This window comes from Anopheles marshallii, chromosome 2, assembly GCF_943734725.1.
Source record: "Anopheles marshallii chromosome 2, idAnoMarsDA_429_01, whole genome shotgun sequence".
Taxonomy (NCBI): Eukaryota; Metazoa; Arthropoda; class Insecta; order Diptera; family Culicidae; genus Anopheles; species Anopheles marshallii.
The window spans coordinates 4881253-4896186 of NC_071326.1; the positions used below are offsets into that span (position 1 = coordinate 4881253).

The window sequence follows — 14934 nt, forward strand, 5'->3', positions numbered from 1 at the left end:
AACAAACCATTAAATAGATGCAGACTTTCAGTTTAACAAAGTATTAAAAGAAGTAGAGCAGCCGATGCAGCTGTTGTTTGATTGCTACTCATGCTATCATTGTGGAACGCAAGCGAACCCTTCAAGTGGTATTATAATAAGTCGTGGTAAAGGGCGACAACATTTGGGCATCAGTTGCTTCGTCATGTTACAACTGTAGCACATACAAACGCACCGCGTGTGTATGTTGAGGAACTCGGCAAGCGGAACACGGTGCACGGGCGCGTGCCCATACGAATGAAGAAGCGTCCCCTCGGTCGGAGATGGTTTCGACGTAAATGTGGGTTCTTATCGCCGGTTTTACGACGCTTCAAAACGGTTGCGCTCATCATCGCCACGCGAAAAGGCGGGAAGGGAACGCAAACGGGGAAAGGTGGGCACGGAAACGTAAACTTGCGTACACCCAGTTGGTTTGGTTGGTTGCTTTTTTTCTCTCCTGATTGTGATGTTACCTCACCTGGAAAATCGGGAAACTGGTAGCGTGGACGCGTGGCAGGCACGCGTCAACTACAGCGATGCGCTTCACAAGACAAGCGCTCAACTCGAAGCCGCCTGACAAAGGCTTTGCTGGGCATCGAGATGACATTTGGTGTAGGAAATCGATCGTTCGTTAAATTGTATTATTTCACTAAGAAATATTGCACACAAAAATTACATTAAAAGTTATAAAATTCACTTTATCTATGACCCTTAAAGATTGAGACATTTTAATTACCGTAGAGCAGATTCCATCTCTCAGTGACCTACATCTATACACAAATGAAATCCACGTGCATTGACCCGTGAATGCATCAACGTTTTCCCACATGTCCGGCGACGAAGCGAAGGATTATCTTCCGATATTCAAAAGCGTGAAGTTTCTTGTGAGAAGGGGCTGTACAGTGTTTGCTTAGAATCCCACAGGACAATAGTGATTGTTCTGCTCCGAGCAGCTTGAGAAGGAATGCAACAATGCGCGGTGGGTGCAAAGCAAAGAAATGCAAACCTTCAATCGATCGATCCCTTCGCTTTGCCGCATAGAAAGGGTGTAAAAATCGTCCATGTGTCAATGAAGATTTCTGACCCACGTCACCCACCGCTTTAATGCGTCCATATGTGCATTGATTTGATTTTATTTTTCCCATCAACGGATGGCAATCGTTGCGAGTCTAAAAGAAATCGTGAATAAAACTTCAAGAATAAATCCGTGTCTCACTGCCGAGGTAAGAAAGTGAGAAATGGACACAGAGAAAATAAAGGATGGCCATCGTTGTGTACGGCAAAGGAAACTTATTGGCAGGTACGGGTGGGTTTGTATCATACCGCAACCCGGTTTTTGCGGTTGGGTGAAGAAAATGAAGGTAAAAGTTTTGTGAAAATAATTTCTGCAAACCATCTCGACAAACGGAAGCATTATTTACAATGGCCGAGGCTGGGGTTCTAGAGAGGGGTGCAAGTGAACGAGTTTGAAGATTGCAGTGGAAGACGAAATAAATCTACTTAGATGAACAAAATTTTCCAGCTACTTTGCGAACTCTTTTCAACTCTTCGTCTACAGCTGCAAATGGACGAAGTTTATCGGTTATGATTTTCCTCAAAATATTATTCATGCTTTTTTTTGTGGCTCGCTTGTTACGGTACTTTGGAACAGTCCCAAACGTTCATTTCGTTGATGAAAAGACGGCCGTTGTTTTGGGAAGTTTTCGCTGCGATTATTATGCTGGTCGGTCAGCTAAGATGCTGGTAGTGCTCATTGTTTAGTGGCGAATTCTTCCAGCCGTCCCACCGCACCTTCTTGGGCCAAGCGATCGATCATCGTCGCACCACTGGTTGAGCCGCAGAAGACATTGACGGACGTTCGGACGACGAAGACGCAAAGATGACATCAAGCAAAACGAATCTCAACCGAAACCACAACGACCACGGGAGACGGTTTAATTACCATGAAGCTCGCACAAACTCAATGTCAATAAGTTTGCGCCCCTCGGCAAAATGTTTCACTTCTTTAATGTTTCGCGGCCCACACTGAGGTAGGTTGTGCTTTTGTCTTTTCGCTTCAACACCCTCAGGTGGGATGTTGTTTCCCGGTGTTACACTCCACTCGCCCAGGATACACCCAACGCGGGAAAAGACGCTTCTAAGCGAAGAAATTAATCCACTTCTACGCTCTTGAGACGCGGACCCAGCAGCAGTAGAAGATTGGTTGCGTTACGAAAGAAAAGCACTTTAGCTGAGCGTGAAATCGTCTGTTGAATGGCTTCGTCCGACCACGGCAGATAAAAGAGACCTGTCGTCGACTTGTAAGGAAATTCATTCTTCGTCTTACTGGGGGGTAAAATGTTTCTTCCAGGCGAGAAGATTTCTTTGCTCGTTGGAAAACAAATAGAACCCTAATTGTACTTATCCTTCACTGAGCAGGAGCATAAGACGAAGGAAAAACGAAATGCTAGAACTTTTGAAGATGTCTTAAGCGTTTCGGTCTCACAAAAGGGACAGTTGTATGGTTCGTAACCTTGCCATTTAAACTGAGGAATAAGTCGATTCTATGCTCGGTTGCGTGTAAAGAAGTAACCCTTGGTGGTAAACTTCTTCCAAGCAGAAGGTTTCGAGAGAGTGTTGAACAATCTGCGTGTTGGTTCTGGTGTTAATTAGGGAAACTCCTGAGGAATTCATTATTCTAAAGGATGTTTGAGAAAAAAATGGCCTTTTAACGCCACATTTTGCAACTAAAGTGAGAGAAATGGTGGAAAAACAGGCAACGAATCGATTTCATGAGCAATTGATAGCCGAAAAGATTAATTCGTCTATCGTCTTTACCCCAGTAAGATACCTCAAAGAAGCTGCTATTAAACCCGACAAGCACCAGACATCTCAACGCCCCAGCTAGGGGTGCGGCTTGAGAAAACAGAAGTAAAGAAGATTATTATTATTTGAACGTCAAACAGCTCACAACAAGGGTCGACGTCAGTCTGTTTGCCCGTTCATATCTTGTCGTTCTGTTACATCACTTCTGGATGCCGTATGCCGTAGGGGAATTGACGGGAGTATTGTAACGAGGTGATATTACAAGCTAGTTACCCTGTTTGTGTACGTCTTAAGAAATGCACAGAGTGTCGGCAACAAGTTCGTACCAGTTTGCCCTCTTCTTGACATACACAAACGTGGTTTTGGGGTCGGGGTGGTGCGAAAGACTATTGACACTCAATGGTAATGAGCTCTGCCACCCTTTTGTGTTTGAGCGGACCGAGTGTAAGGTGTTCGTGGGAAAATTCCGGAAGTAGTTGATATCCGGTACGTATATCCGGTGTTTGCGTGATTTGTCGTCATGTACCTGTACCGAGTGAGAGTAAACAACAAAAGAAAATCACGTGGGTGTGTTCTTTCACGCTTGGTAAAACACCCCTTCTCTCCTGTGTGTTTGCTTGGCGGGGCAAGTTGGCAAACGACGGTGGCAAATTTAAATATTTCCGTAAATTATTCATGAAGCTTCACGGTAGAGCAGTGCATGGGAAAATCGACTACCGTGGTAGGAAAGGTGACGAACGACGAAAAAAAACAAAGCCGTATGATCATACATGCTTCCCAATCGTGGTCTTCATCACACAAACGCCACAGAAACGAGCAACGTCAACCCTTTCGGGGGTGACTTGGGTGTTTTTTTTCTTTTGCCAATCAAGCATGAAAGTGGCTTTTACTTGGTCTGTAAAGGAAGATGTTCTATTGATTGGTTTTTGGGCAGTATTCAAGCCGGACTAAAATCCCTTCCATCTTGCTGCTGCTCCCGCGTATGGCCCGATAATGTAGGAAAAATTCAATCAATTAAAGTTTGTCGCAAAACTTTCACATTGCTCCCGCATCAAAACATTCCGCCCAGCTACACATATGAGGTTTGTTGGGTATTCACTCGCACCATCGAGACGGCCATTGTCTTGGGCCGTTAGCTTGTTTTGGAATGGAAGGAAAGCTTTACATTCTTCCACTATCCTTCCCGGTTTCTGTCAGGTACTGTGTGTGTGTGTGTGTGTCGACATTTTTAATTATCTTCCCAGAGAACGAAATTGATTAATGACGATAAGAATTTCCTTGCGTGCGGCCGTAGAGAGGAAGTAAACTTCATTCGGCGCTCACGGGACACAAAAGGATATGCAGGGTGTACACGCGGCAGTCCCGCCTGAAGGGCGCAAGGACGGGACGGGCAAGGCAGGAAACAGTAAGTCACAAGAAATCATGGGAAATTCCTTCACTCAAATGGGTACACCCTTCGCTTCGGGGTGGGTGTTCCGCTCTGGTAAATATCCTGTGAATTCAAGGGGAGGACTTTGGTCGTATCCTGCCAGGAGTGTAACTTGTATCTGCAGGATAGGAGCGTTGAAAAATGTTGGGGAAGAATAAAAATGATATCTAAAATACATCCGTGTAGAGGAATTATGCATGCCTCTGTAATGTTCTTAATTTTTTGTAAGTTTGCAGTCTCATAATGGTCTCATAATATTGCAGAGCAAATAAACATCCCTTAATGCAAGTTCCGCACAGCTCACTTGAATGTACAGACGAGAGGGCATTACATTATTCTAGCATCTCCACCAGCCCGCGAACAGCACCCCGGGACACTTATCTAATTTATACAATCCGAGCGGAACTTCCAGCTTCCGGTCGAGGCGAAATAATTGAAGCTATTCCGCAAGTCAATCTCGAGCTATCTAGCTCACCCAGCATCAGTACTGAGACGACAAACTGGCTTCGGGTCAGCCCTGCGAACAGTGGCGCTGATCACGTGGCGCACCCATGACGAGCTGGGGAGCAGGTTTTTTTTCTAGAAGTAATTACCATTTGAAACATCCATCAACAGAAACATCCTCCTCCGGTACAGAACAAGCCTCTGTTACAGCACCCAAAACCCCGTCACCCCGTCGGTCTCCCGCGAGAAGGTGAACCTTGATGAATCAATGATCACCGTTGAAGGGGTAAAAAAACACACACACGGGTGGATGCTTCCAGAACGCGGCCAGGTCATTCGGACACTTGCTACCTACCCTCCCACTCACCCACCCCCACCCCCGAGAGATCTCGAATTCGATAGCAGTACACGCTCTCTTATTAGTTTGCGTCCACCATCGCAAATGGGGACTGTCCAAAGCGTATTTCGTTCCGTTTCGCGGACTGCGCGCGACGATCGGGGCCAAATCTCTAGAATCATATCGCATCATGCAATACTTCCTCACATCCGGTGTTTTGTGTAACATCGGCATCGCGTCGTCGTTCCCCTGGCTGTGTGTTTTTGTTTCGCCCCGAGATCCGACGGATATGTGCGCGCAAGAACGCTGAAGCACGGAGAAACGCAGCCATTGTGTGCACGGGCGAACCGCTGTTCCAACGCGAAAAGCTCCAAGGGTGGAAAAACATGTCGCTGCATTGCTTCTCCCCCCCATTGTCAGGCCGGAACCTGCGTAGCAAAATCGCTCGCTACTTCCGATTCTCGCTCGGTGCTTCGCATCGTTGATCGCTACGAATCAACGCGCATATTATTCTAGTTCTCCCACTTGACTTACTGTGGATGGTACTCCCTGTCTCACCGCATGGGGAGTAGAGGGTGGGATTTATTTGCCTACTGATTGGCCCACCCAGTGTGTGTGTGTGCGTTTTTCGGACGCTTGATGTGTTGTCGCCAAACCCTCTCAAGCTGCACGGAACGGCGAAAAGGCGTCATCCATTCGAGCACAGTGCGTCGTTAGGGCACCCGACCACCTCATGCACTTGTGCACATTGTAAAGTGCGCAATCAAATCGCGTCCACTAAACACGATGGGACGCGACACTCCACTACACGGTGTGGGTTGTTTCGCTAGGTTACTTTACTTTACCCCAGCCTAGCTTAATAACCATTTTCGTATCCGCACTCGTATTGGTGGTGAAGAAAGATGTGGAAAAGGGTGGGAAAAGGTGGGGGAAAATAACATCATTTGATTGTCATCGGTCACCCTGAAGCCGGTACTCTGGACCCCCCCCCCCCCCCCCCCCCTTTCCGCAACGTCCCGGAGGTTCCAATTTCTTCCGCTTCACCTAACGCGGGGTTGAGTTCTCCCTCTTCTATCGCGGTTTGGTTCCGGCCGGTAGAGCTTCCGAGGAGTCATGATCTTTCGACAGTAGTTCCGGTCAATTTTTACTTTCCCCCTTTTGATGCTACTTTGCATTTGCTTTCGAAACGGTGCACGTATGTGTGTGTGCGGATTGGGTTGGGAAAAATAACTTCACCCATATAGAACACGCACGCCATGCTGGGGGGATGTTTGCCGTGGCACGGTGGGTGAGGTATTTAGAACGAAGTGGAATTTGTTCCGTTTGAGAATTGTACTTTTCATGCTTTTTGTTATGTTGTGCCCACTACCCTCTCCGTGTTCCAGCACCAATGTCTCGAGTCCAACGCGATTCCATCGACATTTCGACATGAGGTTCCCGTCTGCTTTGAAGTTTTCATTTTCCCGCCCTCCCGCTCAAGTGTGGCCCGGGGCAGGTGTGGTTTTTCGTTGGAAAGAGGGCGCATCGCTACGCTCGGAAGTTCGGAAATTGCAATCGGAAGTAAATTATGGCTTTAGAGTTCTTTTCATTTCCCGTCACGGATTTCAAGCTGCACGGGAAGCCGTCAGTGGACATTATGGGTTTATTTTTTTGCTGTTGTAATATGTTCAGGTGAAAGGTGGGTTTACTTGCCTTATAGCGTACGCCGCGTGATAATGAGTAGCTAAAGACGCATTGGCCACCAGTAAAGTCTCAACGTCAAGCGGATAACAATCGGCTTCATAACGAGGCATTGATTTAGTCAAAAACTTTGCTCTTCAATAATGTATTTTAGTTGAAAAACTATTAACTATAGTCATCAGTTTTTGAGGACAATCGATATAAAGTAAGGAGTTGAAAATAGTACGAGTATATCTGTAATATGTATGCTAGCGCAAGAAATATATTGATATCTTTGAAATCGAAAGATCCTTAAGGTACAAGAACCTTGATGCTAGCTACTCTCAACAAGATGCTGAAGTTGATGTATAAGTGGTACTCAATTGAGAGCCTTTACTTTGATTAATACCTTACCGAAACCTAGAAACATGTTATTTTGTGCACATTTCCCCGAGTATAGTTCAATACATTTTACCTCGTCCTTTTCTATACGCATTTCAGAAAACAAAAGCCAAACCTTCTGCTACTAGCAAAACAGTGGTCGCTAATAAGCTCCCTCCGGGTGTTGTTTGCTCCTTTCCCTTCGGCATGTTCCTCGCTTGCCTTGCCGATGCAATTCTAACGCTGAACTTGGATGCACCTTTCATGTGTTTCCCTGTGGCACTGGCCACCATTGTGCCCTGCAGCCGACATTACCCGTTCATTGGATGGACAAAAACAATGACCAAACGGAGAAAAGCGGAGCATTGTTTTATTGTGCAGCGTGGTGTAATGCAGCCCGGGGGGTTGGGTTGAGATTTTTACAATTTTCCAAAGAGTGTTGGACAGTGTTGGGGATTCTGCATCCCCTGCCAAAGGGATGCCAACCGTACCACGCTGGGCCCTGGGCACAGCTTCCGATTGTTAGCGTATTGATATGCACCCATATTCTGAAAGGTGCAACACAAAAGAGACAAAATGGATAAGAAGTATTGGGCGCATGTCGTGCACGAGGCTTGGGTGGAAGCGAGTGCCGGGAGGAAGTGAACCGATGGAGTTCTATTCTGATGATTGCAATCGTACTCACGTTTGCCTCTTTGCCCCATTACATCAATACTCGGTCGGTTCTGATAGATTTGGAAGTAATGAAGAAAATATGCTAATGGAACACAAGGGTTCGGGGGAGGTGGATGAGCTGAGCTGGAGGAGAACTTGCTTCTTCCAGGGAACTTTGCCGCACTGTGCGGTGGGTACGGGTGTGTGGTCAAAAACATCAAGGAGCTGGAGATGTATGGCTTTTTTTTTGTAGCAAACTGACTTTCCTGCAGTTGCAGTTGGATTGATTCGAAAAGGCTATTTCTGCAACATCCATTTCGTAATCATTTGCTGTGGTTCTGAGTCGTATGATTAGAAAAGTTCTGGATTAGTTTCTTAGCCCTTTTACACTCTGGTGCTGAGGTTCGGCAGGCAGGTCGTTTGAAAAATGGTCAAAAGCTACACATTAATGATGGTCAATCAGGGAGATGGGGTTGCCCGGCTGCTCGGGCAGTGTTCTTTCATGAGGCAAACAAGGCAAAAAGGCAGTCAATTCTTGCTTATTGATTACGAATTAGTTCCCAGTCTGCATGACATCTCATGTTGTGTGTATTGATGTATTTCCCCATATGAATAGCAGACATGTCGACAGAAAAAAAGCAACTCCCCATCAAACAAGCCAACTGATTATGCTGTTCCACCATTCACACACGAAAAGAAATTAAACGAAGGAAGAGGTTCTATTTCCTTTCGCTAGATTCTTGCCATGTCGTGAGCATTATTTAAAGACCCATTTCCGGTATGGTTTCCGCGTCCGTCAGTGTCAAAGTTCGGAAGACGTACCGTGGAACGGGGGTATCGTATCAAGTTGAAATTTTACTGACTGAAGCATTTAATCACACCACGAGTCTGCCACGGGAGCTGTTCAGCGCTGTTGTTTTTGTGTCCACGGTGCATGTCGGGACCGGTTTCGCGCACGGAAACACGAAACCTTACGGACCGCCCTCGAAAACATTCCAAGATATACGTATCAATCAAAACGTCCCAAAAGAAAGCTTCCGCTCTCTTCCGCCGTTTTTGCGAACCCTGCAATTCCCATTCTAGACTAACTGGTTTAGTAATCGGTTCGTGACGAAAGGCGAAATTACGACGCCTTTTCTCGCCTGTCAGGTGTTGTATGTCGAGAGTGCCATACTTCTTATGATGGTACATTCGTAAACGAAAGACAATGTAGTATTATTGCTAGTGCTAAAAACGATAAACATGATGTGCATCAATTAAGTTAGCTGTATTCAGGTTAAAATTCAAAACTATGGACAGTGACCCCGTGCGACAATGTTGGGGGGCAACGAAGATCCACCCATTATTAACCACTCAGCAAAGTGGTACATTGAAATAATTGGTCCCACTGTATGCTGATTTCTATTCACTGCAAAAAGTTTGCTTCGTTACACAACCGATTGAGAAATCGGTGGTGCATTGTTAGTGTCAGACCCATCGGACCACATTGAGCGCATCTCCGCATCTGAGGATGGGATGGGCTGAGATCTATGTGGAGGCGCACTGAGGGTTTTTTTTCTGCTGTTCTTCTCCTTGGCGAGTTGTTTGTAGTGACTAGAATAGTACATATCGCTCCCCACCAGCACCATTGTGATTTGTCTGTGCTGCCAAGCGAGTCGCATTCCACCACTAGCGAAACCTTCAGTGCGAGCCGGATTTGTGGACGGTGATTCGTTGAAAATATTCATCGCATCGCATGAACGATCGCATCTTTCGCGTCGCCTTTACGCTCCACAGTACAGCGCTATACTCTAATAGTCATGATCGTTAGACCTTCGGCAGCATTACTGCCCAGCGCAATTGATTCTCAAGCAGAAGAAAAATCGCCAATAGCAGTGGTGGGAAAATATGCGTTGAAAAGCAATATCCCTGCCTGAATGTTATTACATCTTTGCTAAAAGTCTATCTACACAAAGGTTACCCTACATGCGATACAGAATTCTTTCTCCAGTCGATATATCGCGTCGACCAGATAAAGTATGCCACATTTAAGCTGACTGAACTGTTGCACAAGGAAGCACACCAACGGTGCCCAAGCCTCTCGGTGGCTCTCCTGATCGTTGTGTGCACTATTATGGAGCACTTTCATCAAAGTTTTACGAACAGGCGAATGGCGGGCTTCGAACCGCCGTATCGTGCACACGGTGCACTCGTGAACGAAATGACGAAAGCAACGACACGGAGATGTATTCACATCCTGCAGCAAATTGGTGCTGAATCCTTTATGGCAAAGTTCTGCCGGAGGTGTAAAAGAGCGAAGGTTGATGGTGGAGGCGCACGATAAATTTGCCTCCAGAAAGGAACGTACCGAACATCAAATGGTGTAGCTTCATGCACTGTTTTTTTGTTTTATTAATTCCTCGCGAGCTCGTGAAGTTTGGAGTCGATTTATTGATCCCGAGCCTGGTCGTTTCATGTGCTCCAAAGCGAGGATGAATTAATGAGAAATTTTCCGAAAAATCAATAGCTCTGGTTAATCAATAGCGGATTTGTGCGAGCCAAAGAGTTTGTGTATTCTTGTTTTTACGCTGTGGACTAAACCTTCGAAGACAGCCGATGCAATTAGTGCTTCCCTGATTTTGTGTAAGCAGGTGAAAATCTGAAGAAATTGGTCGAAACTCGTGAAATAATTTAATGGGCGAAAGTGAATGCCAACAAATAATACCACAACCCTAGGAGCGTAAGGTCCGTAATTTTAGATCGTAAATTTTGATCATTTTTCCAACAGTACTCGCTGAGGGGAAAGTTTTGCTATTGGTTAAAAGAAGGCGAGCAACTACCCATCGAAATTAGATGCACTGCCAGCATGTGTGCACCAAAACACCCTGCTTTTGTCCAATGTATCGTAGCTCAACGTAGCGTAGCGGAAAGAAAATTTAATTTACCAATTTACGAAGAAAACTCCGCGAAACTTAGCAAATGCATTTCTTTCCCGTTCCCCATTCACTCGGGTCTTGGTCTTGGTACGAATAAAAATAGGGAAACAATCAGCTGCAATCAGTAAAATTATCGATGCAACTTCAAAAACTACACAACGTATGCAACGCAACTGCACAGAAAGCGCGAAGTTTTCCTCCCAAACGATGGCCCCGAACGGTGTAGGACGAGTGGGCGGCGGATGTGGCGGGAATTGTTATGATAATGGTTGTACCAATCTGCCCACTGTTTTCTTCTTATCGACCGATTGCATATCACACATAACCTGTCATCGCATGTTGGGCACATAAAGTGCACCGTTTTAGGAATTGTTTTATTTTCATTTCGATGTTCGTTGAATGTTTAGAGCAGTACCCCTACCCGGTCCAACCTCGGGATGGAGAGCAAGAGTGAAAGAGGAAAAAAATGCTCCCCATACCCCAGTCCAAAGTGTGCCGCATTCGCGTGCAGAAACGATTATCGGAGCCAGGTGAAAGGTGCTTCGGTAGGGAAATACGATAACATAGTGGTTTATAATTTATTTCTTGTCATCGACTGCATCACATGCATCAGCATTATTATTGGCAAAGGCTACCGAAAAAAAAGGGCCGTGTGCACGGGCACCGAAATGCTGGAAGTGTGGAGTGATTTGTTGCAAGGATAGAGTGAAAGGTTGGTGCCGTCAGCATTCGCGCTTGTCTCCTCGAGAAAGTGACGACGAAGAGGATGTTTCGGGTTTGCTTTTTGGTTTTTTGTTTTACTCTCTGTGGTGAATGTTTTTTTTTTGTTCCCCGATTTTTCTTGCCAATGTGTGTGCTTTTTGTCGTTGTCTGATATCTTTTGGAGCCCATATGGTTATCGGGGCTAAATGTGTGGTACGCTGGGCGTTTAGGAATGTGTTGTGTGGAAACGACCGTGGGTGTGGCTTTCGAAACCAAACTTCAAACAGTCGTAGCAGGTGACCCGACGAACCATGCCGCCATGTGGTGGTTCGACCCATTCGACATAGATATCGATAATGTGCGACCAGGCAGTTCGCATGGATTGTGTCCTTATTTTTTATTTTGCTCCCCACCCAGAAACACCCAACCCTGGAAGGTGAACATAACCTCGATGAACTCGAGTGCGCCACCGAGTAGCTTATTTAAGATGACGGCAAGAGGTGTGATGTGCGGAACGTTCTTCTCCACTTCTGTCACACTGCCAACCGGAATGCATCTTCTCGAACTCGAACCGAGGGACTGCTACTCCTCCTATGACAATTTCATCAATCGAAAGTGTCACAACAACCGGGTAATGCATCTCCATTGTTTCATTGCGTCATATTCCCCATTCAATCCAATCAGACACCACCAGTACAGCGGTCCCCGACGAATGTCTGATGGTTTATATTGCAGTGCGTACTGAGGGGAATTATTGTCCTCTTCTTTCTATTTCTGGGTAGCATTCGTGGCGTCCTAGCAGTATACTACGGAGTATCTAAAAGAGCTAACTTTACGCTTCTAGAGGATCGAATACTCACCTGACATCAGTGGTAGTGATCGGCCTGGTGTCGAATATCGGTAATATTTTGTGGAAGTATCTGTAAGAATCATAGAACACATTAGTTACAGATGGCAAATACATGGTTTTAGGTTTTTTTTCATCATGAATTAAACAAAGACAAAACAAAATAAAGTAAAAAAGACAACAAAGTGGATTTTGTGACGTAAAATTACAATTTTTGAGATTTACAGTAACATCATTAAAAACAACTTCGAATTATTCCGATCTTGCTCGATCTTAAACCATGGTCCGACCGCAGCAGCGCACTCTACCGGCGAGTAGGCAAGGCAAAACGAGCGCCCTCTATCGGGCGATTGCGAGAACGCGCGTCAATTTCGTTTTTCTCATGTGAATTTTCATTCTTTTCTCTTCCTTAGTGTAATTTAATGTTAAGAATCGCCAATCATAACTATTTCCGTGTGACAAAGAAAAACATAATTACTATCGACTAGTGTGAGTTTTTCGCCATGAGTTTTGGAAAACACAAACAAAACGCACTTAAATAAATTCAGCCAATCCAGCAATAAATTGAAGTATAAATGAAACTATATTTGATGGCTTATAATAAATTCGTTTAGCAATGTTTTGTTTTTTTTGTTTTTCTTGAATGATACATCACCATATGGAAACCGTTCACACTAATTAAATACTGTTTCTTCGCTTCTTTGATTTTGCATATATGCCGCGCTGTGCTGCGCGTATATTTATGCAACTTTGTATCACAGTTTTCGTTTCTTCTTGCATTGTAATTTCTTCGTTTTCTTCTTTTTTCTTCTTCGTGGCTTTGGTTTCAAAATGATATCTTCTTCTTCGGTTTCTTCTTCCGCTTCTTCTTCTTCTTCTTTTTCTGCGCGGTATCCAGTATCGACCATCATCGCCACTACCACCGACAACATCACCCCCAAGGATGTAATTTCTCGTAGATTGCTTTTCTCGACGGTCGTCTAACGAGGACGTCACATTTCACGGAACACGTCCGAAGGGCACGATTTTCACGACGACGAACCCGTTACAGAGGATGGCGAGCAAGATATCCGTCAGTGCTCCAATGCCTGGTAGGGGCCAACAAATCCCAGAAGATCTCGCGGATGTATTAGGACGCCGCAAAAGCAGCACACTTGGGTCGTGCACCATCTGGCCCGCTGACAGCCATCGAAGATTATCAGATACAAATGATACGCGTCGATTGTGAACCGAGATTCTACGTTTTCCTTCAGATCTCTCGAAGTAATTCTTCTAAAGATTTCCCAAAGTTGTCCTTCACCGAACGGCACCGAGCGGCAAAAAGCTATTCGTTTGTCCACCGGCACCGAACGGTAAGGATGGTGACGTGTTAAAAGCACAAAGCTCTTAATGTTGCAAACGGTTCCATATCGCTCACCACCAGCAATGGTGAGATAGCGCTCCACAGACGATGAGACTGAAAGACCGTATTCTAGCTCACTCTGTCAGTATCATCGGTGCAAGCGTTTGCGTCAAAAGGAATAGACATCCTCTGTTTGCGTTGTTCCCTGCCTAACCCCACTATACCCACGGGGAGTTGGAATGATCACCTGTAAAACCTGTGAGACTTGTGCACACGTACCGGTGGTAAAAGGACTTTATCACGCTCACTTGCACTGCACAGTCACTAGCTGTCCTTGCTTCGCTTGGAACTGGCATGGATTCACACTTGCACACTTTCTAACTCACCACACGCACAAACTGAGACACATACAGACACACACACACACGCACACGCACACTGTGTTGTGGTCTAATACGGACAATTTCGTTCACGAGCCAAAACTAAACTTGCACGCACTTTTCACTCAGATTCACGCTTCCTCACAAACACTGATACGTAGCTTGTGGCTACTCGACGACTCGCGTATTGTGAAAGATAGTTTTTTTTTTCCTTTCGTTCCACACACTTATAAGATGTATTGGAATGGTTTGTTCATCCTTTCACATCACATTAGTTGTTCGTTTCCAACTGAGTTCTCATCGCGTTTTCAGCAATTTGCCGCTTCCGTTGCGTTTACTGCAACGCCCAAACTTCACCACTCACGTATTCTCGTCTAATGTTTATTTTTTGTTGTTGACTTTTAATCCCATTATTGGCGCATTACTACTGCCACACACACACACACTCTCTCTAACAGCTCCACACAATTCGGGACTCCAGACTCATGCTCTACACTTTTGGGTTTATGTTTCTTCAAAGAAAACCGTTCACTTACGACTCGTTGTGCTCGTTTACGAGAAACACTTGGTTCGATTGGTTGATTTGGATTCACACTGTTGCTACATCAGCACTGTTTTGCCGGCTTCCATTTTCCTTGCACTCAGACTGTTTCTTCTGATGTGAGTGGTTGTGTATACTCTTGCTGTATATCTATGCCGTACCGTATGTTAAGCTTATCCCACAATTAGCCATTTTGTTCACAGTAACGGTCGTTTTTGTTTCACTTCTTTGACCATAGTAATCGGTGGTGTGTTTACCTGGTGCCACCGGAAACCCGGGGTTGGGGTGTTGTTGTGACCGTTGTAACTCCCCGGAGCGGATGGCCCCGTTATGGCTTTTTGCAGCAGTAAAAAATTCCGCGCGTAGTCTCGGCTACCCGCAAACGAAAACACACTCGCTCTGAGGTGGCGGGGTGGGGGGGTTGAGGTGGGTTTTCTTGGAAAACACCAAAGGAAAATAACACACACGCCACACGGAGGA

At 45.5% G+C, this 14934-nt stretch overlaps 1 protein-coding gene across 1 annotated transcript in view; it reads right to left on the reverse strand.

Moving 5' to 3' along the window:
- The window catches only part of LOC128709619 (uncharacterized protein DDB_G0271670-like), a 38948-nt gene extending 25043 nt beyond the window's left edge, over nucleotides 1-13905 (reverse strand). The window contains exons 1-2 of the mRNA XM_053804624.1: nucleotides 13813-13905; nucleotides 12205-12264 (exon numbers count right to left, since the gene is read on the reverse strand). Of these exons, the coding sequence (XP_053660599.1) occupies nucleotides 12205-12264; nucleotides 13813-13889 (137 nt within the window). The 5' untranslated portion in view covers nucleotides 13890-13905. The remainder of the gene's footprint in view (nucleotides 1-12204; nucleotides 12265-13812) is intronic.
- Between the last annotated feature and the right edge of the window lie 1029 nt (nucleotides 13906-14934).